The sequence below is a fragment of the Siniperca chuatsi genome, linkage group LG22 (genome assembly GCF_020085105.1).
Source record: "Siniperca chuatsi isolate FFG_IHB_CAS linkage group LG22, ASM2008510v1, whole genome shotgun sequence".
Classification (NCBI taxonomy): Eukaryota; Metazoa; Chordata; class Actinopteri; order Centrarchiformes; family Sinipercidae; genus Siniperca; species Siniperca chuatsi.
Window position 1 is genome coordinate 13,106,112 of NC_058063.1, and position 23,327 is coordinate 13,129,438.

A 23,327-nucleotide genomic window follows, 5' to 3' on the forward strand; every position below is an offset into this window, starting at 1 on the left:
TGGGGATTCATACTCTTGACAGCAAACATACTAATGCACACTGTCATTAAAAAGATGAACCAAGACTTGTAATTACTGTTTAAAACTTAAACACACTTAAAAGTAAATTTTGTTTTGCGGTTTATTTGATCATGATACAAATCTCAAGTACCTAACACAGTTTAACAAAACAGACATGAACAGTGGCTAAAAATGTCCCAAATCTAAAAAATCTTCATCAGTTTTGTCCATTTCCAACAAACATTTTCACTTCTTTTTCATGTAACAATTCAATAGAAATGGCAGAGGAACATAAAAACAGCCCTTTTAGCTTAAAAAAAAAAAACGGATTTAATTAGGAAACCTTGGCAGAGTGATGGTGTTCTGCTACACATAAAGACACCTCAGGCTGGTCTCATAAAGCTGTTCCAGTGTTCCCACTTGGACACAATTGTTCTGCTCTGACGTGTTCACACAAAGAATTCACTGTTTGGAGCATTCATCCCCTCAGAAGTCAACACCAGCTGAGCTATGACTGAACATGTGGCAGGTAGCCAGGGGAAATGAATGTGTGTGTCTGCATGCCTGTGAGTTGGATACTAGCATGCTTTCTATACATGTGTGGATGTTTGAAAGTATGCAGGCCTGAAGCGTGAAATGTGGCATTGTACAGCAGTGGTGAAGAGGAGGCAACAGCTGGTTAAGTTTTGGGGTCTGCACTGCGGCGTTTGAGCTTCTCGGGGTTGTTTGAGGCCATGTGTGAAAAGTCTCTGAAGATGTCCTGGTAGGTTTCATCACCTGGAAAAGACCAGAGAAGAAGAAGAAGACATGAGCCTTAACGTTTCTTTTTAAGAGTACTGCAACTCTTAAAAGCTGTTAAGCTTAAGAATCCATTTTCAAATTAATGCCATCTCTTCTGGATTTTAATTCTCGGCTTTCTTTCGGAGCACATCCTCTATTATAATGAGGCACAGCTGCGTTTGAACCATAACATCTTTCATCAAAAAGCTACATCACTTTGGAGACTCCACCAACTATTTCCTGAACACATTTAGAGTTGTAGCCCTAAAGCAAGAAGCATGCAACTGAACAAATAAACACAAATTAGGACATGCACATGCACTTTACCTCTCAGTATGCAGTAGGTGGCACACTGCACAAGCAGTTGAGACCAGCTGGACATCTCAGTGGGCAGAAGGCAAGGACACACGAGTGCACACGACAAAGACACACAGTGATAAAGCACAGCACGTCAAATACTGACCAGCAGTTGTTTCAAGCAGACAAAAGCATCACGTTTTCCATTCCTTCATGAGTGAAACCATGATTCTAAACAGCGTACGCAAGAAACTTAAGAAAAGCCTTGATGTCGACTGAAGGACAATCATGAAAGAATGGACTTTGCAGCTTGAAAAGGAGCCAAATGACAAAACACAAACAAAAACCCGCTGCTAACCTTAAGCTCAAGAGTTACAGCACAGAGCTCTTTTTGAAATTCTGATAAATACAAACATGTAATATATGACAGAGTTCAAACTGCATCACTATTCACAGAATAGTGGGAGAAAAAATTCATCCTTGAGAACCAAACCCAACATTGAATTTAGCTTACATAAGTGGACTGAAAAAGAGTCCAATATACATGGAGACAAAGCCAGAACACTGTACATACTGTATATAAAAATATCCCAAATATACAACATCAGAAAGAATAGGCCTGATATAGGTCCATTATGTTTATATACATTTTCTTAAACTTCAGTTATACAACAGCGAAACATTGGAAACACCCACATGTAGCGCTCTCAGGTATTTGGAGATTTTGTGGGTTTCAAAGTGCAACATGATGTGCGTTTATAATTCAAAGTGCAATGTGGACTCTAGCCCTAACCCTGCCTTTATATTGTTGTACCGTGTGTTCTGGCTCTTTCTTGCTTTACAGGAATTGGATTTTATGCTTTCTCAATAAAGGAAATTTTCCTTCTTTTTCATCTTAGAAATGATGATGCATGTTTCCTGTGTGGGAGGCAGACGCTGCAGATAAACATCACAGGACACTGCAAAACCAGTGATTTCTGATGCTTAACAACTTGACAAAAACATGTCTAAATTTAATTATATTTTCCCTTTTAGCTTATGACCAAAAAAACAAGCTCATTCCAGTCACACTGCCTGTCTCTTGTCCTGGGCTGATTTTTTATCCCCACTAATCATTCTGCCCCCCAAGAGCCCAGCCACTTATATGGTTCTTTATGGCCTGGAGGCTCTTCCTGGTGTGGGCCAGCCCACCTCCAGTCCCGCCCAATGAACCCCCAGATCCCTGCCCCCCCGAGTGACCTGATTGGCCGAACGCTCCGTCCATCTCCCGCATCTCCTTGTTCATCTTGGCGATCCGCAGCCTGAAAAGGGGAAGAGCAGTTAGTAAAGCTGCTGTTGTTAACTGGTTTACATCGTCATGTAAGAGATTTTTTCTTGTCTCAAATACTCACAAAGTAACGATGTCAGCGTTGGCTGTGTCCACCGCGATAGTTATGGGGTCTTTCTGGTTCTTGTCTCTGGCGTTGTAGTCCGCTCCTCGCTTCAAGAAGAGACAAACCAACCTGGGAAAGCAAAGAGACACATAAAGAGTGTGAGAGAGTGTGTGTGTGTGCGTACCATAGGGTATTGACATCCAAGTCAAAACAAAAACCTGACAGCCAGGTAACCCCTGAACATGTAAATTTGTCTAAATAACTTTCTACTTGAAACCTTGTTCTTGCATGTACTGTAATAATAAGACTTTCTCTTGAATTATGACAGATTATGCTGCAGAAGTCTGCAACCTGACCCCGGCCAGATGAGATTAGGGCCAGATTCTGCCTTAACTTTCTGATAAGCACCACAGATTCAGGTAGGACTCAGTGAAATAATGGGCTCCATGTTATCTGCATTTTCTTCCTCTCAGTTTACCAAATAAACAGCCACGTTCATTTGGCAAAGATTACTTAAGAGAAATGTTGCTGTAAAGCTACAGTGGGCAACTTTGCACTGCTTTAAACATCTGACATTAATACCTATAAATCATGTCAACCGCACAAAGATGCTTAAAGATTTCTTTAAAAGTCGAGCTGTACAAAGTCTTAACTTTGTGATTCCAGCTTGCTTGCAGCTCTTTAAGAGACTCTTTTGTATTTTGTTTCAATTCATTTACTTCCATTGTGCTGAGATTTCCCACTACACACAACACAAGAATCTCATTTGGGCAAACAGGGTGAATCTATTTAGCTTTGTTAATGGTTCTGGGCACTGTGCCTGAAGGCCTAAATAGATTTTCTTTGAGTGTGTGTATATGAAGTAATCTGTTTATTTTTCTGCACTTGCATTTCTGCCTGAGAAACTGACCAGTGTCAGTGTCTAATTTTGTTGCTGTAATATTGTTTGCATTTGTATGTGTATCTTTTTTTTTTTTTAAGTTTTTTGTTACGTTACATTTTTTTTTGTTACCTTTTACACATGGAATAAATTGATTTTGTTTGCCTCCTCTACATTTTTTGTCAGCGTGCTGGCAATTTTACTATGAAATGGGACTGTTATGTATGTGTGACAGTGTGTGTGTCTGTGTGTGTGTGTGTGTGTGTGTGTGTGTGTGTGTGCGCGGCAGTGTGCCCTACCCAGTGTGACCCAGAATGGTGCCGTGGTGAAGCGGTCCTCTCCCGTTGCTGTCCGCCTGGTTGACGTTAGCACCGTTCTGCAGCAGGAACTCGCAAGCTGCCAGGGCATTCTGCGAAGGAAACAGGAACACATGAGCTGCCATCTATATATTTTTTACTTACGCACGACCTACATGACCCTCTCCCTACTATCACCTTGTCCAAAGAGGTTAACACATCAAGACTAAATGTATAAAGCCACACTAGTGGCCCCTGAAGGCTGCAAAGGTCTGGTCCATCTGGTCTTCAAGCCTTACCAGTCATGGGGCTAAAAATTTAAAATGTATCCTGTTTATTCCCCTGGGAAGCAAATTTCATGTCAATTATTATATATTTTGTCATACATTATATTATGACCTGAGGGTGATGCTACAGGAAAGCTCATTTAGTGTCCATAATGGGAACAGTTCATCGTCTTGGGGAGCATGAATGTGTTAAGAAAATTTCAGTTTCATTTGCTGTTAGATCTTTGGTTTTGCTCGTGTACAATGGCCTGATGTTGTTGCTAGAGGAATGGCCAAGGGGTAAAATAAATCTTTAGGATTCATCCTCTTGGGACCTTGAATATTCACAACAATTTTCTCTAAAAATCCAGTTTGAGATACTTTTTCATTGACCAAAATGTTGCTGATGGCAGGGCTAAAGGAGAGGTCGGAAGGTCATCTAAGTCATCATGATTCATCCTCTGGGAACCATCAATATTAACATCAAATTTAATGGCAGATTTAATGCTCTGCTTACTGCTGAGACGGCCTGTATCAGTGGCGTGCTGGACTCCTCGGCCACGTTGACCCAGTTGACGTCAGCTCCATGAGCCAAAGCGTCAGCCATGACAGGGAAGTTCTGCAGGGCTGCCGACCGGTACAGCAGCGCCCCAGGGTGAAGTCCGCTGAGATCCTCTTCTTCCTCCTCCTCCACATCTGAGGGGAGCAGAGGGTTAAGTTTTCCTTTTTGTCAAAAGGAAAATGAAGTTTTTTCCTCCTGTGGAGGCTCAATTGAATAGATTTAATGTGGTGTGACACTTTCAATATGTTCTAGTTTAACAGTCCATGTTTAACACATTGTACCAGCTTGTTTTTGTTGTCAGGTCAGATGTGTGCATCAGCGTGTGTGTGTGTGATCTTACCTTTGTGAAAGCCTGTATTGTTCTTTTGGACAAGGTCACTGGGGCTCAGCCCTGAGGGAACGAGAGAGAGAGAGAGAGAGAGAGAGAGAGAGAGAGAGAGAGAGAGAGAGAGAGAGAGAGAGAGAGACACACACGATTAGTGGTTCATCCTGCTGACTGCAACAGCACACATAATATACAGCAGACTAGGCCCTTCGCAAACTTTGGGGATTGTGTGTGTGTGTGTTTTGTTGACATCAGCAGGAGTGAGTGATGAACTAGATAACAAGCAAGCAACCAGCTGAGTTATTAGACCTTTAAAAGCCCACTGGTTTCCATCTGTATTTACCTGTGACCCGAGGCAGAGTGGCTCGGTTTGGTTTGGGTTTGAGCGGTGGTCGAGGTCCGGTCCGGTCTTGCGTGGTTGCTCGGTTTCTCCTGGCGCTGGATCGCCTCAGCAGGGGGTTCCTGCCCGTCTCGGGCAACTTTTGGATAAACTTCTTTTCAACATACTTTGATCGGATCCATGACTCCTTGTCTCCTCTGAGGGACAGAAATGACAGATTAGAAAGAGAGAAAGAATACAAGAGACGGAGGCAAGTTGTACTTCTTCAGCAATCTTCTCTCACAAAACGACACAATGTACAAAACAAAAGAAGCAGACATGCGGGGCTGCATTTGTCACTATGTTTCTGGCTTTACTTGTTCTCAGTTTGACTCGCTTGTGCAGCTGTGAGACAAGAATGCACAACACATGTCCCTGAGGCACTCAGTGTCTTTTAATGAAGTCATAAATTTGGTTAAAAAGACGTCTATTTAGGCTCAAAGTGCCTCAAAGTGCCTACAGCACAAATGTAAGCTTTCTACCGCTTAAAAGCAGTTAAATCCATGTTTATCAAATCCGTGCTATAGGGCATTTGAGCTGTCAATATGTGACTGGAAAAAGACAAAATATATACACTACAAAAAAGTAATATTCCAAAAGGGAGTAGAATTAAAAATAATGTAAGCCCAGACAAGACAAGACTGAAAGCTCATGCTGCAGAAAGCATGCAGCCTCACGGCAAGTTTCCGGAGGGCGCATTAGTCACGACGTTAACCATCTGTATCGTGTACCTGTGGCACTTCCTGTCTGCTGCGACACAACAGAGAGGAGAAAAGAGGAAGTCAAAAAATAAGTCTAAAGAGAGTTGTATGCTGCAGACATGATCATCTGTAGACCACATAGATCTTTGCAGAGGGTACATTATTTAAAACTTCTCAACACACATGAACCTTCTCAGAGCTGTGGAGAGCTGGAGCCGATCCACTCTCACTCAGAGGTGTCAGTCAGTCTTCAATCAATGGACAAATATACCGTCCACAGGCAGAATTAAACCTTTATGTAATGTTGTCAATCTAACAGCAGGAGGAGATGAAGAGTGTGTTTTTGCAGCTACACTTACAGTCATGTTGGATCAACAGCTTGATAAATGATTCTTGAAAATCTTTCGAAGAAATGTTTGTAATACGGGTGTGTATTATTGTCTCATTATGGAGGACCAAACATGACTTATTTGCAAACAGGCAAACAAGTAAAATGAAAATGAAAATCCAAATCAGTTGAATAATAAATAAATGAATGCATTAATACATGATTAAATACATAGAATGCACAAAGAAATTGTAAACCTCTATAAATGTGTGTTTAATTCCATATGATTCATTTTGTCTTTTGCTTTCACATCAGGATTGATTTTCCATTCAGCAGAATTTATTTTTCCTTTTTAGCATATTTGGTTTTCTTTCAGTAAGATTTTCCAGCAGTCATGGCTTAACTGTGCAAATGAAAGTGTGGCTTCCTTTAATTATTTATCTTTTATTCTCCTTTATTATTATTATTTAGGCCACATCTTCATTTGAGGAACTTCTGGGAAAATCTGGCTCAAGGGAAACAAAGTCTCAGACTGTTGACAGAAAATAAGAAATAATACATTGTCTTTCTTTCTTTGTTCCTTCTTTAATTTCCAAATAAATCAGGTGTGTTTCTCCTGACTTAAAGGGGAACTCCACTGATTTAGTATCGCACTTCCACATACTTAGGAGACTCGAGAGAGACACATTAAAGTAAGTCAAAATCCAAGCAGCAGAGGCAAAAATACCCTCTCATCTTGTATGGTTCAAGCTCCTGGGTCCTACATTTCTCACAATTCAACCAAAAGCATCTCCATGCCCTACTTTCTAAAGTAGACTTTATAATAAAAATGTTAAGCCTGAAGCCAAAGCCAAGATACCCCTGATGACATCACCGGGGTCATTATCTGTGACTGCTCCTCCAGAGCCACATAAGACATTATACAACTGTTTTCACAGAATTAGTACTTTCTATCATGTAATATCAGTGGGATGCCCCTTTAATGTGTGTACGTTAGCTAGTGTTGATTGTTTGTACCTCGGACTGGAGGGGTGGGGCTTCTTGATGGTGATCTCATCAATCCGGGCCTCGTAGATCCTGTTGATTACTGTGTTTCCTAATTCACACATTAACTAAAGGAAGCAAAGAAATAAGGAAAAATGTGAATTTATTTCAGTGCTAGTTGCTCTATCTGGAGTGTTTATTTAAAGTAAACTATTACATAATGCATTGCATAATCATTATAGTCAGTGGAACTTTTTGTTAACACGAAAAAGGTAATAATGAGGTTGTGTAGCTGCTGCAGTTAAAAGGTTAAATTACCTTAATGAGCTCTGGCTCCCACGAGTCGAGAGTGAGGGAGCGTACTTTGGAGAAATGGACTCCCAGGCTCCTGTTAGAGAAGGAAACAATTAAAGCTAAGGTTTCAAGCCAAGTGTGTGCGCGCGTGTGTGTGTGTGTGTGTGTGTGTGTGTGTGTGTGTGTGTGTGTGTGTACCTGTGTATTCCTGAGCAGACGATACAAAGCGTGATACCCAGGTTGATGGAGGCCCAATCAGGACCGGGCTCCCCGCAGTCGCAGCACTGCTTGTTCCCCGGGATCGCCTGAACCTCCTCCAGCGCCTTGCAGCCCTCTTTCTCCTGATCCACTCCTCCTCCTCCCCCTCCTCCCAAACTGCTCACCGACACCGAGCTGCAGCGCTGTCTCTGATAACCACACACACACACACACACACACACACACAAATACAGGAATGAGGAGACGCACAAAGGCACACAACTTCCTCTGCATCTCCTCGGATTAAACTCCCACTGGAGAATGCAGATATAGAAGATAATGTGTGTGTACTGTGTGTGTGTGTGTGTGTGTGTGTGTGTGTGTGTGTGTGTGTGTAGTCTTACTGGGCTGTGTGGGTCTTCTCTGCGCTCCTGAAAGGCTGAGGCGATGCTGTTTTGAACAGCGCTAACCCACGCCTGCTGCTGCCTTTCCGAGTCCGCCTGCAACAAACAGCTCCTAAACACACACACACAGTGTGATCGTCTCATTTTTAAGTACATGAGAAATTCCCCCCCCTGCAGGACGCTCTCATCCACACACTTAACACTAATGAAATTGCACCACCATCGCTTTAATACACGTATGCATGAATGCATAAACATGTGCGCCCACACACACTCACTTTGACGGGGAGACCACTTCAAAGCAAAATCGTCTCTCATTTTCAGCGCTGGGTTTGACTGTGCAAAGACGCAAGTCCTCCACCACAACTGTAGGCTGGTCCTGAGAGAGACACAGACAGGAAAAACATGCAGGTCAGATCGTGTGCATGTTATTATGTACATTTGTGTGTTTTCATAGAGCTCTTTGTTCTATGTTTGGCTATTCAAGCCTTTTAAGAAGATCTCATTTTTAAAACAGACATTTATTTAAAATGTACCTTGAATTTCTTCTGATACACAAGCTGATTTTTTTGAATTGAAAACCAACGCCTGGAGTGGAGAAAGAATATGAAAAGGTCATAAGGTCAAAGATTAAGCCTTTAGAATCATTGTTCTGTAGACACACACAGCACACAGTTTATAAACTATTTCCCAATCCAGTGGACATTTGAGTCCCTTCAGTGAGATGTATGGAGGGAGAGAAGTGCAAAGACGGCTGAAGTGCGGCTGAGATAAACTTGTACCTGCTCCAGGTCTTGAAGGCGTTGCTGGCTCTCTTATAGAGGTATCCCTCCATGGCGATCCCGTTAGCTGCGTCAGCATTGAAATCCATGATGGAGTCATCGTAGGACACATCCTAGAAATATTTAAGAAGTCACTTAGTGTCACTGAAATGAATTTGAAAGCTATAGTTAAAAGTTTTGTAGCATTGTTTATCAGTTACGGGCCTATTCTTGTAGGGTTTTTCTTTGTAGCGTTTAAAACATTTCTAAGAGATTTATATATGTAAAAGTGTTCATTTTTGTAAATTACCTTTTTCTTAATTGCAGCGTGTCTTTGCTCCATGTCCCTCTTCTCCCGGGCAGAGTTTAGGACAAATTGAGTGTGCTGTTAAAACAGAAACAGACACACAGAGTTCATTTTCCAGACCCAAGTATTGATTTTTAAAAGATGTATATTATTCCACTCATAATAACTCTCATAATGCATTTCATTCAATGAAGCTTTCTTCAGGATACCAACATCAAGGGTTTTAAAGAGCTCTTATGTATAATATATTAAGCTTTCGGATGCATTAACTGATTTGCAGTTTTACTCAAGTCGGCCAAGTGAAAAAGAAAGTGATTAAGTGCTTTGCTCAATGACACATCAGCTGGCTAATTACCAACACTGAAGCTTAAAATCCAGTCTAACATTTATAACACAAGCTATTCTGAGCTATTCTACACTTTTACATTAACCAATCCTTAACTAAATATAATACATGAAATTCCTATACAATATAATACCAGAGCAAAATGTGAATTTAAATGCTTTTGGTGAGACTAAAAAAACCAAAAATGGTAAAATGGGTAAAAAAATTAAAAAAAATGGGAAGAGTTTTAGAAATGAGAAAATATTAGCTTTAAACTAAAAGAAGAGAAGACAACAGTCGGATACCCAGTTGGAAATGTAATTAAAAGACAGTTGTTGAAAGGTTTCACTTCTTTAAAGATAAGTGTTTTAAAACCTGTAAAAAAAATGCATGGACTGTGGTTTATGTACATGTTTCTCTCTTTTCTGTCCATGCCTATTTATCCTGTCTTTTCTGTCTATTCACTGTACTGAAGGACATCTTTCCAGCCTTTTTCCTTTTCCTTTCCTCTCTAACATGTTTGCCTCTGTGAGAAAGACAGAAATAGAGAGAGATGAAGTTCAGAGTAGGTTATCACTCCTGCAGACTTTGCTCTTCAGGAAACAGGAATTAGGAAGTGTTGAACCTCTTCCTACATCCTGTGCCAAACTAAGGAGCAACACTGGTGATTTCTCTTGTAGAGAGTCTGTTCAGTATATTAATCCTCAGTGTCTCTCTCTCATCTGCTTAATCTCGTTCCTATCATTTCCTGTTGAAACAGGAAGAGCTTTGTTGTGGTTTGATTTGGCCAGTGAAGGCTGACAAATTAATTTCCTGTTTTAAATTCTTTTCATTTAGCAAAAACACTCACACATTAATACAGCTTATATTCAAGGTTGATGGTGCTTGATGTTTTTTTTGCCAGTTTGGACAGTTAAACAGCAGGAAGTAACACACGCACACGCACACGCACACACACACACACACACACACACGTTTAACCTATTTGTAACCTGTACCCTAAAACCAAGTCTTAACCCTCAAAAAGCAGTCTCTGCCCGTGGGGACCTCAATTTTTGTCCCCATGGGTTTGTGTGCATTCAGGTTAAAGTCCCCACTGGAATATAAGAACATGAAACACACATACAGACATGTGAAATATTTCCTGTTGTTGCTCACTTTTTCCTGTCACAATGAAAGTGTGATATCATCTTGTGACTCCTCGGACCTGCCCCCTTAGAAAGATACCAAGAACTCATCTGATGCAGCTTACCCATACAACATTTTGGGTGCCATGATTAAGGGAACCATGTGGCTTATTGTACATAAACATGTTTTTGTTTACATTCCACTTGTCTTACCAAAATCTCAAATACCCCTAAGCCAAAATAAGTCTTTTTGAATGTTTGAAACCTGCATTGTGGTCATCTTCTCTTTAACTGGCGCCTTTATGATGGATTACTGCCACTAACTGACACTAATGAAATCCATTACTTAGAGCAGTGATTACCAAGATTTTTGCTTGTGCCCCATCAAAATCTCTCCGATTGTTTAATTTGAATAATTGTTAGAGGCTAGAGGAGGCAAACGATCCACCATGTGATACAATTGAAAGCTCCAGAGCAGCTACTAATGGAGCTTGAGGTGAGATAGTATTGACAACTCCACAGGATATCCTTAACTGGTTTGTCCATAACCAATTACTCTCTTTAGGTTTGAGAGCAACTGAACAGTTGGTTAAAACAAATGTTTATTTGTTTCGCATTAGCAGCTGGACATCTTGATCTTTGAGCTGTTATGTCTCTTTTTATTTTCTTTCAAATGCCTTCCTCTCATTTCTCACTGCTAAAATCTAATATATATCACTGCAGCTGCCTTTCATCACATTGTGCCAGCAGTAATCAGTCCATATTTCTTTGAACACAGGATTTTCAGGTCATGTGACAACTCTAATGGCCACATGGGAAGTTCTCTTGTGCAGCAGTATTCAACAGAATTCAGACTTGGTTAAAAGATGAGTTTGACAATTTGGGAAATGTGCTAGAGTTTGATGAGAAGATCAATATCAATCTTATGTTTGTACATTAAGTATGAAGTGAGAGCCAAGAGTCAATTAGCCTAGCTTAGCATAAAGACTGGAAGCAGGGGGAAATAGCTAGCCTTGTTATGTCTGAAGTACTTCTACATTTTAATAATTAGTAATAGGTATATTTTTAAACTTTAAACCCTAGGATAGCTGTTTCCCCTTGCTTTCATGTCTTGTCTTTTTGCTGAGCTAAGCTAAGCTAATCACTTCCTAGCTCTAGCTCCATGGTTAGCATACAGACTTGAAAGTGGTATCAATCTTCTCATCTAATATTACAATAACTCTCAGCAAGAAAGCAAATAAGTGTATTTTGCTAAATGTCAAACTTTTTTAATTTGGTGAATTTTGTGTTTTTTATTTTTTCACAACTAATAATTTATATCTCAAGATAATATCCATTTATAGCAAAGAATAGTATCTGTAATTATGGCCTGTTGTTACCACATGATACACTTAGATTCACCTATCTAGTTGACATGACAAAAAGGCTAAAGTCCTGCTTGCAACATCTTTAGGCTGCTATATTCACTAAGAACATATTGACAATTTTCCTTTTCTTAGACTCTTACCAAGCACTCAATACAAGACTTTGTCAGGCTAAATATTTATTTTTCCTGCCCAGCTGTTATTTATTTAGTTAGTATTCGTGCAGAACCAGTTCTGTCATTGAACGCCTTCTTCTCATATGAATGCTACAAGATTTTTGGTGCAAATACAATTGTAACAAAGGAAATGAAATCAGTCTGGCTCTAACAAGCAATTACCTCTTCATTCAGTTTTCGTCGATACTCGTCCAGTTCTGACAGAGACTGGTGGCCATGTTGGAAGAACTGGGCCTGGGCCTCCATCAGCGACAGCATCTGACAGGAAGCATGAGAAAGCATTGACAAGAACTCTTACCTTAACATTTTTAACAAGATATCCTGAGCAAATCCAGCCAAAGGGCATTAGGACACAGAGTACAGCAAGGGCAAAATCTTCTGTCAGACATTGGAGGGGGCTTCCCCCTCTGCGATTACATGCTTTCAGTACAGTCCACATTTTTAAAGATGTAGACACCACATATTTACAAAAGCAACAAAATAAACTTAAAATAGGTCAACATGAACTCACTGCCATCAGAATGTCTGTCTTCTTCTTGGCCTCAATGACATTAATCTGCAACAAAAGGAAGCAATGGTTAGAGACAGTGTTCATATTTCCATCGCCAAAAAAACTCACTGGCCAGTTAAACCACAAGCTTGGAGAGAAGCCCCATGGCAAACCTGTTATCATTCAAAACAGCAAAAGCACAACTATAATCAGACGTGTTGTTGTATATTTTATCCAGGCTGCTTCTGGTACCTGGATGCACTACTTATGAGACTGGTTTTTCCCTTTGAACATCTTTTGGCTGACTGGTACATTTGTTTTCTCACATATGTTGTCGATGTTGAAGTGGAACCTGTAAGTTCTTATGCACACACAAGTGCAGGTTAATGAATTAATACTCCAACTTTATTATTATTATCCCAGAGGAAATTTGGTTTGCATGCATGCATGAACACACGGGTCACAAGCATACACTGATGACAATAAACAGCAACAATTAATAGTCAAGGACATAAAAGCAATAAAACATAAAGTACATATATAAATAAATAATGTACAAAGAAAAACTAGAAACAGCAGCAGAGCAAGCAAAAAATAAAACTTAACATAAAAAAGTGAAAGATAAGATTAAGACCAATGCCAAATATAGAGAGCTAAATAAAGTGCAGTTCCTGGTAAGATAAAGTGCAGGTGTGAGAGTCTCCATTACATTAAGAGATTCAGTCTTTCAATGGGCCAAGATAAAAATGAAAAAGTAAGATTTTTACTTCATCCAGCATTCTTTCTCACCTCCAGGACGTAATCCAGGGCCTCAGACCGAAAGGCCCTACGTGCGCTGAGCAGAGCATTGCTCGCCTCCTCCACTTCGTGTTGTTTCCCCCGTGGGGCCTGAGCGTTCCTCACCAGCGCCCCCTCCAGACATTCGCTGCCGCGCTCAAACTCCTTGCGCACATCCTTGAACCGACGAACATCCCTGAGAGACAGGAAGGGAGGAAATGAGGAACACTTGATTAGATCGTCCTGCTCCTGTATTTATTTTGTCTTAACTGTTTCTGTTTTTTTCATAAACATTATGTATGTTTTTAATAGACTCTTGTCATTATATTTTTCTGTCATATTACTATATATTATACTGCACCATAGCATATTAGCACTGTGATGTCCATTAAGCATTGTATGCTGTACAGATTGTGAAGCCCCTTGAGGCAAATTGTGATTTGTGATATTGGGCTATATAAATAAAATTGACTTGACTTGACATTGACAGACTGTGTAGGTGGGGATTGGCAGTAAATGCAGTTGTTGTTATGTCATGTATTATTAATATGTTTTTTTTTTTATTCAATAAAGCTTACTTGAAGAGAACAGTATAGGCTCTTGTGCATTCCTGCCAATTCATAACAGACTCTGTGAGCTCAGAGGGTTAAACCACATTCAAAATGTGTCACTGGCTAAAAATCCAGCAAACCACTGTTGTCACATGCTATGACACATCCTCTCTCTCATCTAATCCACCGTATCGTTCCCGCTAATAAGAGCAGACTGCAAGACAAAGTAAAAGGAGAAGGAAAATGAAGGATCATAAGCCTCAATTTTTTTTTTCATGTGGTGTGCTAATGGTTGGCAGACATGCAGGGGAGTGACTCTGTGAAGTCTCAAGAAGGAGGTGGCTGAGTGTATGAATTACACTGTTACTGGTGGGTGAGAGGCACCAAAAACAAAAAAATTATATGAAATGAAGGGAAGGCCACCAAAGCAGCTCACTCACTCTTTGACAAAGTTCTGTAGCTTTGTCTTGACTGACTTCTGTGTCGTCTCAATCACTTCCTAAAAAGGAGAAAGGGGACAGAGACAAATACAGTGAGCACAGATAACTGTTAAATGTCAAATGCAATGTGTTCAACAGCGTGCTGCAGCCTTGTTTGACCACACTAACACACATCGGGGCTGATAAGCGTCATGATTGGAATGGAGATGGTGGTGCAAAGACAAGTTGAAATGCAAGTCAAAAGGCCCAGACAGACAGACAGACTCACCCCCTGTGCGTCCAAGATGATAGACAGCTTTTTGGAAAATTTGTCCAAACACTCCTGCAGGACAGACATCTTAAATTAGACTCTGCATTTCATCAAATCTTAACAGTAATGTCATGTTTTTTATCTACAACAACCATCTCTGTTTAGTAGTGTGTGATCCCAGGTTCAATTCAATCCATTTCGTCTCACTGAAACCCATGTAGGTGTGCACAAACTATTCTGAATTTGACAGTTAAATGAATCACATAAAACTACCACCTTCCAGATGTACTATAGTTATAAACAAACACTTTCTTTGAGTAAATGTGACACAATCTGAGTGGATATAAATAACTCCCTGACGACTGGTTTGTCACTGTGCTCCTCTCACCTCCATCAACTTGTCCCCAGAGCAGTGGTGTCCCAGCTCCCGGAGGCCGTTGACGAAGCTCTTGCTGGTCTGGCAGTAGACTCGGCCTGCCTCCAGCATGGCCTGGCATTGTTTCACAAGCTGGATGACACAAACATGCAACACCACAGTCAAATTTTTATCCTGAATACTCAAACAAGAGACACTTGAAGTAACTAACGGCCAGTCATAATCAGTATGAATAATTAAACATAATGGAGGAGTTATTCCAGGAGTCCACACATTAAGGCAATGAAACAGCCAGAGTTAGAGTTTATTCTAATCAAGCGCAATCACTGCGCATGCTGAATATAACCTCCAGCTTCTGTTAAATACTGTCTGGAGCTCATTAAACTGCATTAGAACAAGAACATTACTGGATCTTACAGGCTGGATTTTGATTTTGAATAGTGGGTTTTATATATCTATATTTTATAAATCTGATAACAATATATCAACAATATTTTATTCTACAAAAACACATGAAGAGTTTCTGACGCAAAATATTCACAGATATACAAGATGACAGTTACTGTCCATACAAAATTACATTTTGACACAAAAAGTCTTTTTTATTTTTAGTTTAGATTATTAGTTTTTAGCCATTTGGAAGTAGAACAAGCTGTAAACACAACATCGACAACGTTATTACAGCTAACGTCATGTAAGCTAACAGTTTTTAACACCATTGACTGTATCATTTACACATCCAGCAGGGAGCCACTTTAGCATTAATTTGGAGTTCTGTTTCTGGCCACCTGACAAATGTAAGTCCAAAATGCACTCCTCTTTTAGCTCTGTTTTTGGTCTCCACCAACTCCTGAGGGAAATATATGGCACTTTAGCAGCTAAATGCTCCACTATGATCACCAGCTAGTCGCTAACAAGGCTAGCTAGCTGGTTGTAGTGCACAATGGGTTTTTAGAGCGTTTTGCCTGGAAACGACCCTGAAGACAGGGCTGAGAGTGAACCAAAACAGTAATGTTGTGGACCGTAAAGCCAAAACAATGAGCAGAAACAGGCGATAGAGCTTCATAGAGCTAAGGGGAACTGCAGAGTTGGTGACTGGTATGGCTAGTAGCTTATGGTGGCTAATGTTGGCAAATTTCAGATAGATATTGCTGTGTAACTGACATTTCTGAGTCATTTGGAGTTTGATGACCTTGTCATTCCCAGCACAATTTCGCCTATGTTCAACCGGAGCAGAGGTCTAATCAGCAGGAATAAGTGAAAACACCTGTGTGGATGTGAGCCTACAGTTTCTTTTAGCTTATCCAACATTTACAACGATACTGATAGATCTGATAAGCCACAGTGGGCCAATAGGCCTTTTCCACTGAAGACATTTTGACATGTCACAGTAGGAAGGTAGTAGTAGGAGTATTTCCAATTTTATGTTACTTTATACTTCTACTCCAGTATTTTTCAAAATACATTTTGTACTTTTTACTCCACTACGTTTTATCTGACAACTGTAGTCACAACTTCCTTTGAAATTTTACATACAAAACATATGTCCAGCAATAGGCCTATGTAGGACCTGGACCAACTATAACATTAAAATGGTACTTGTGCGATAATGCATCAGTAATAACAATCCAATAATGTAAAATGTAATAATATAACTCAATATACACAATATAACTCAGTATGGTGAGTATTTTTTCTTTTTTTCTCTATGTCAATTTTTCTGATAAAACTTTTACAACGTTTTACTTGTAACTGATTATTTTTTATAATTATACTGTGGTATTACCTACAGTAAAGGATCTGGCTATTTCTTCCACCATGGTCTAAATGTTTATCCAAAAGTCTTTTTTTTAATCTGTCTGCAGATCAGGCATGTTATAGCATGATACCATGTAGCACGGTAGGCTATCAGAACATGGCAGGACAAGAAAAACAAAAACAGGTTTACTTCTAATATCGCAGTAAAAACGTTCGGTAATCATGTGAGCAGGAACATTTCTCTTTCTCTTTCTTTCTTAGATAGTACGGTCAGAGTTCAGCAACACTGGAGCTGGAAAGGCGTCAGTTTTTGGCTCAAGGGCACTTCTTGCCTGAAGGGCTTGAACCCAGTTAGTCTAGTTTTTTCTAAATCTCTGCATCTCCCTGTTGTGACACATAAATCACTCGTATGATTCTTTGCAGTGAAAGTTAAATGAACCAAGTGCTTTGTCTGGGACTTCTAGTATATTTTCATGTTTATTTTTTGATAAATTGTAAAAGAACTGCATAGTCAAAAACAGCACAGAGTGACATGGAATTATAATTCATGCTTATTCGGTATCGTCAAGGAACAGAAACGCAGCATGTGACCTCTCTATCAGATGAATAGATCCGAAACTGTAACATATCAACACAAACACGCAATAGTAAATGTGTGTTATCGTATTGAAGCAGAACAAACTAGTAGTTCTCTCTGTTGTAGGACAATACGATGGGGAAGCAGCACCTGCAGCTACTTCCTGCTTGCTGTCAGGTGAAAAACACCCCAACCACCGCCACCCACCTCTCACTTCACTGCCTCTTCACATGAGAAGCATGTGTCCGACAATAACTGATACCTGTGTGTGTGTGTGTGTGTGTGTGTGTGTGTGTTAGAGGGAACATTTTTGAAAGTGTGTGTGTAGGTGTAGGTGCATGTATCTCACCTTGTCTAATCGCGTCTCAAGTTCACTCACATCGCTTTGGACCACTTCGATTTCAGCTCTGAAACACAGAAAAAAATACACAAAGTCACACACGAGCAAGAGCTTGGTGTCAAAGGTCACTATAAATTACACATGAACCCCGGTGTGCTGCATTTTATGGAGAGAAATCAGTGCCACATATTTTGTCAATTTGACAAAAGTTGAAATCCAGTGAAAGGTAGCACTGAAATGATTAGTTAATTAACTGATTAGTCAAACAACAGAAAATCATTTGACAAAAATTGTTAAGTCGTTTATCAAGAAAATATGACAAATGTTCACAGGTTTCAAACCTCTTGAATTTTCACTTTTATATCACTGTGAATTTAACTAGTTTAGGAATCTTTTTTTGAACAATTTTCTGACATTTTATACATCAATGTTGTCTTGTTTAGCACATATTTCGATTAACTTTAATATTCCCCATTTTCTTGCTATGCGTGCTGTGTATTGTGCTTCTCTGCTACATGTCTTAATTTGTAGCTAACAGTGTAGATAATGATATCTTTACAAACAGTAATATTCTCTTTTTATTACTAAGGGTTTGCGCTAAGGGTTTATAAACTTTTTCAATAACTTTTAAAAATTTTAATCTTATATTCTTTTTTTTTAGGGTGACTATGTAACATCTGTCCAGGGACTACAGACGAACTCTGGTGCATTTACAGCAATGTTTGTCAATGTGCACTGTCCCTGTTAAATAAAACAATGAAAGGTAAAAGTATTTAAATTGAAAACTCGTATTTTCATGTTTTTACACTTTTTAAAAATAATTTTGTTCCATAATTATGGTTTTCAGCATTCAAAATAATGCCTGTACCTTAACTTTAATTTTCAAATTTTAGCTTTTCATTTATAGTGTATCATTTGACCCTAATTTGTCTCCACAACATTTCCCCTCAAGCTTTCAAAGGCATATACTGTACATACAACACTGTATATTTTGTGGTTTTAATGCTTCAGTGAAGCTACAGCATTCGTGGCTGCATTGATAGCTAATTTTTATGATCACTTCATTGTAATCTAATTTGACATGTTTTGGTATTTTTCGAAACCTGAGCTCTTGAGTGCAGTTTAAGATAAAATGTCTGTGTGTTTGAAAAGAGCTTATGTGTACATCAGTAGGCTTGCACAATTGGCCCTCTATTGCCCGTTGCTCATAATAATACCCTTTAGTTGAGCTGCCCTCCTCAAACATCTCTCACACGTGTGCAAAAAAGCATTTCACAAGTCCTGTGCGTGGCTACTTTGCTCGTAACAGCCGGTATCTCTTTCTGCCTCTTGTCTCTTCTCATACCATAACAGCTCAACCATGTGGTTTCCGCTGCCTTCCACCAACAGTACAGAGATACAGAGGAAGAGAAAAAAGAGGCGAGACTGAGTGGAGATGGAAGAAGAGAGGAGGGCCTAGTCAGACAGTAACTGTTTGTGTTTCTGTGTTTGTTAGTGCGGGGATGTTTGAATCAAAGTCTGATGTCATGTCCTCTTGACGTACGACCAAATGAGAAGTCAGCTAAGGAGGAGAAGGAAAGAAAGGAGAGGAAAGGATGAAAAACGCCAACAGGAGGCCACTGGGGGAGGAAGATAAAAAGAGTCCTTCATTAAAGAGGCACATCCTTTTCATTTCTCTCTGAATTAGCATCAAATTATTTGGATGCATGCGAGAGAGAGCAAGAGAGTAAGAGAGCAAATTGAGACACAGCTAAAGCTGAGTTTCCGCCGTGGTTGTCCCCACAGAAAACACACTTCCTGTCTCTCCTGTTGATCACCTCTGCACATCTCGCCTCACTTCCTGTTGCCCTACCACCTCACCGTTACCTAGCAACAGGAGGCAGCACATTTTGAGTGGCTGTCCCGAGCAGTTTCTCTTTTTCTCGTTTTCCTTCACTTTCTCTGCTTATCTGTTTGATTGACTGTGTTTATGTGTGTGAGCCGTCCTCCCTCCCTCCCTCCTTTCCTTCCCCTCGTTCCTTCCTCTGCTCTCAGCCTGACACAAGACCTCACCGCTGCAGCTGCCACAACTCAAACTTTCCACCACTGTACAAGACTCGTAAATTCAATACGGGCAACAGAGAGAGAGAGGGTGGAAGAGAGGCTGAGACTCGGGATTGAAATATGCCAAATCAGCTGGAAGAGATGACACCAGCCACCAGTGACTCAGGCAGGACGCCAAAAACTATCAGGGCACGCCCAAGTTCTGCCAGACTCTCTCTTGAGCTTCTTGCAAAACCAATTTAGCGACACTTCCCTTTTGATTACACCAGATGCTGATTCTGTGTTGAAAGCAAATTGATTCTGGACTCTAGCTGACATGCAGTAGAGCTACAATGACAGCATAGTTAGGAACTTTAGAGGTCTTTAATGAGGTGTTATAGGCTTAAAATGAGCTAGAAAGTAGATATTTGCTTACACATCACATCACATCAGAAAAAGGCACGAGTTGTGTAATCAACAGAAATTCATGTGAAACCCTTATTTCTAATGAAAGATGTTGAATGACAATGTTGGCTTTGCAGGGCTAATATAAGCTTCCTGTGGTTCAATGACACATCAAAATGCAGCCTAGAGCAGCAGCATCAGACCTCAGATCAGTGGTCTTCTGCCCTGCAGGCCTGCATGTAGTGCCTCATTCCTTTTACTGACCCCAGCACTTGCAGTGACATGACATGACTTGACCACAGATCCAGAGGGGCTGCTGATAGTTAGCATCAGCAGTTCAAATGGACTAATTCAGAAACATGAAATGCTTTTACACGCAGAGAAAGTCACTTTTGGGAAAGCCACCTGACAATGTTGCAACATAGCCCTTAAAAAAGGAATATAATGAAAGTATGTATTGTTTTTTTTAATCAGTATAATGGGGTTCAACCACCTTTTCTAGCCAGATACTCTTTTTTTTTTTTTTTTTTTTTTTTGGTGTTTTGCAGCTTCGGCCTCCTTTTTCACTGACTACATCACCATCAGTACTAAAGCACAGGTGGAACTCTTACCTGAAGCGCGGAGAGTCCTTCAAACACTCCTCAAAGTCCAGCTTGACTGTCATCCCTGCGTTTAGTTAGCAGCAGATCACACGCAAACACTACAAAGTATTTCTTTGAATCCTCTTTGGAACTGGAAGCGGACAGTAGTAGCCGGACAAGAAAAACTAAATCTTCTCGGGTTTTAACGCTCCACATCGGCAGCTCGACTCATTGTTCTTGTTCTTCTTCTTCTTCTTCTTCTTCTTCTTGTCGGACGTTTTCTTTCACAAGTATAATTTGTATTCCTCCCGCAGCTCGTGTTCACTCCTCTCTCTTGAAGGGGCACACCGTGTGCCTGCTCTGCCCTCCTCTGTCGCACATCCGAGCCACAAGACGACTTGTCACCACTTATGAATGAAGGCAGGGAGATGTTAGTTGCGTTATTACCTTTTGAATCCGGGAGACTAAAAAAAAGCAGGTTAGTCCTTGTGCGTGGAGAGGGTGCTGCATAAAGTTTCCTCGGGAATAAAGTATCCTTATTGATCAATACGGATCGATATTCCCAAATGAATACGATCAAATCAGATGGCAGCCGGTGGATTGGATGTTTCTTCCCAAGGGTGCCGACTGGAGTACTGCTCTCTCTCTCTCTCTCTCTCTCTCTCTCTCTCTCTCTCTCTCTCTCTCTCTCTCTCTCTCTCTCTCTCTCTACCCACACGAGGGCCAACCCCCCATCTCAAGTCTCACTATTTCCGGGTTTCTTACTCATGGCAAATTGTGGTTTTGAAGTAGGAAACTGCACAGAATGAGAGGTTAGACTAAAAAGTCTCTAATATAAATTTTAGTCTAAATCTATCAGGTTGCGTCATATGAAAAGTTGAATTACCTAAAATCGGACTCTTATATATATTACTGTAGGCCATGAAAATGTTCTCCCCCTCATTTTGGTTTCTCCAGTTGCTGTTTGTGTATTCACTTTTCAGTTTCAGTGAAGTGTGCGCTTCACATGCAGAGAGACTGGGTGTGTATTCTTGTCTGGCAACCTTTTCTGTTTTGCTTTTGTTGAGGTGTGAAGAAGGCAGCCTAAAAGCCACCCCACGAAGGAATCCGTTGGCTATGGAAGCCCGTTCCTGCCAAGAAAGGGGAGAAAATAGATTAAAAATTCCACATGATATACATAAGAATACTCATGGTAAATCAAAATTAAGACTTACTAAATTATGAGATTGTGAGTTAAAGTTTTATATACTGAGTGAAAATTATGACTTAGACAAATTTACGAGACACTAAGTCACAAATCTGAACTATGAAGTAAAAATTAACACTCGCTAAATAACAAAGTATCAGATACTAAATCAAGATTATGGGGAAGCCAAAATTATGAGATACTAAGTCAAAACTAAGACTTACTAAGTCAACAATTTTAATTAATTTGTTTTGTTTTTCTGGCAGAAAGGGTCTTCTGTAATTCACGGGTCTTACAAAAAGACAAAACAACTCATTTTAATGTGTTGGGCAACTTATATAAGCCATCTCCCCTTTGTCATCATCCCATGGATTGGTGTAATCAGACACCCCGAAGCCTGTGGTTGACTGCTGAGCAGGGAAGTGTAATTACAGTGGATCAACAGGCTTGTCTGTCTGTGATCGTTATTTCTGTGTGTTGTGTTGCAATGGACAAACATACAAATCTATCTATGACATGATGTGTGCCCCCGCTGATCAGAAACAGTCAGTGCAGGCTTGCAGGGATTGACTAGCTCACCTGAAAACAATGTGACTTGTTTTGATGTTTTTCTTCCTGCACTTTGGTTCATGTCTGTCAGTCAGAGGATCACAGCACTGCGATGCCTTCACTGACCACCGCACTGATCACACTGTTTCTGTCTGTGTGCCACTGAGTGAAAATTATATCTTCACAGATCACAGAAAGGGTGTAGTTAAGTCTGTTGTGTTGCTAAGTTGCTTCATCAAAATAAATAGTCCAGATATGTTCTCTCAAAACAAAGAGACCTGTATTTAAAAAGATGCCATTCAAGTCCTGTGGGAATATTATTTTGATGGCCAAGAAAAGCAGGTTTAAAAAGACTAAACTAACCATGAGTTCCAGAAACAAACTGTTCTATATGTAGGCTAATATACAATGCAGAATCTCAATTCACTTTTTATAAACTTTAAATTCACCAATATATTCATCAAAAATGCTTTACTATGTCTTCCATTTCCCCTGTCTGATAAAATAATCGGTCCCCTTTCCAGAGCGCTGGAGCGTCAGGAGCGCAGCGCTGCGTCAAAACAAACGGGGGCGTGTGCGTAAATGGCGCACACGTAGAGCGCAACAGAGTCAGACGCTCAGGGCAGACGGTCGGTTCTGAAAGAGTAATAAAACGGTTGTCGGACCATGTCAAACTTGGCTAGACATGTTTTCTTATTTATCTCTGACGGGAGACAAGTGTCAAACCACACAGAATGCCAGGTATCACAGGTTTTTCAAAATAAAGTCCTGGCTGGCATTAAAACATGATTAGGCTTTTTGCATATAGTATTTGGAGAAAATATCTAACCTAGAGCACCCCCCGTTTTTTTTTTGACAGCTCAGAACGGGCTTGGCTCACCATCCAGCCCACAGAAAC

At 40.2% G+C, this 23,327-nt stretch overlaps 1 protein-coding gene across 2 annotated transcripts; it reads right to left on the reverse strand.

Moving 5' to 3' along the window:
* Positions 1 to 103: 103 nt before the first annotated feature.
* acap1 (ArfGAP with coiled-coil, ankyrin repeat and PH domains 1) lies at positions 104 to 21,363 on the reverse strand. 2 transcript variants are annotated; one of them, XM_044184955.1, is made up of 24 exons: positions 20,725 to 21,363; positions 17,696 to 17,753; positions 15,024 to 15,143; positions 14,654 to 14,707; positions 14,386 to 14,444; positions 13,407 to 13,590; positions 12,639 to 12,683; positions 12,290 to 12,385; positions 9,139 to 9,213; positions 8,850 to 8,962; positions 8,604 to 8,655; positions 8,346 to 8,446; positions 8,068 to 8,179; positions 7,664 to 7,872; positions 7,490 to 7,559; positions 7,205 to 7,299; positions 5,123 to 5,316; positions 4,795 to 4,845; positions 4,410 to 4,588; positions 3,630 to 3,739; positions 2,469 to 2,579; positions 2,317 to 2,378; positions 1,108 to 1,154; positions 554 to 777 (listed from the first exon to the last, which is right to left on the reverse strand). In XM_044184955.1, exons 1-23 carry the CDS (start codon positions 20,775 to 20,777, stop codon positions 1,111 to 1,113), a joined length of 2,247 nt encoding a protein of 748 aa, XP_044040890.1. In that variant the 5' UTR covers positions 20,778 to 21,363; the 3' UTR covers positions 554 to 777; positions 1,108 to 1,110. The 2 variants fall into 2 exon arrangements, with proteins under 2 accessions (XP_044040889.1, XP_044040890.1); XM_044184954.1 differs by lacking the exon at positions 1,108 to 1,154 and having other exon boundaries at positions 104 to 777; positions 20,725 to 21,361.
* Between the last annotated feature and the right edge of the window lie 1,964 nt (positions 21,364 to 23,327).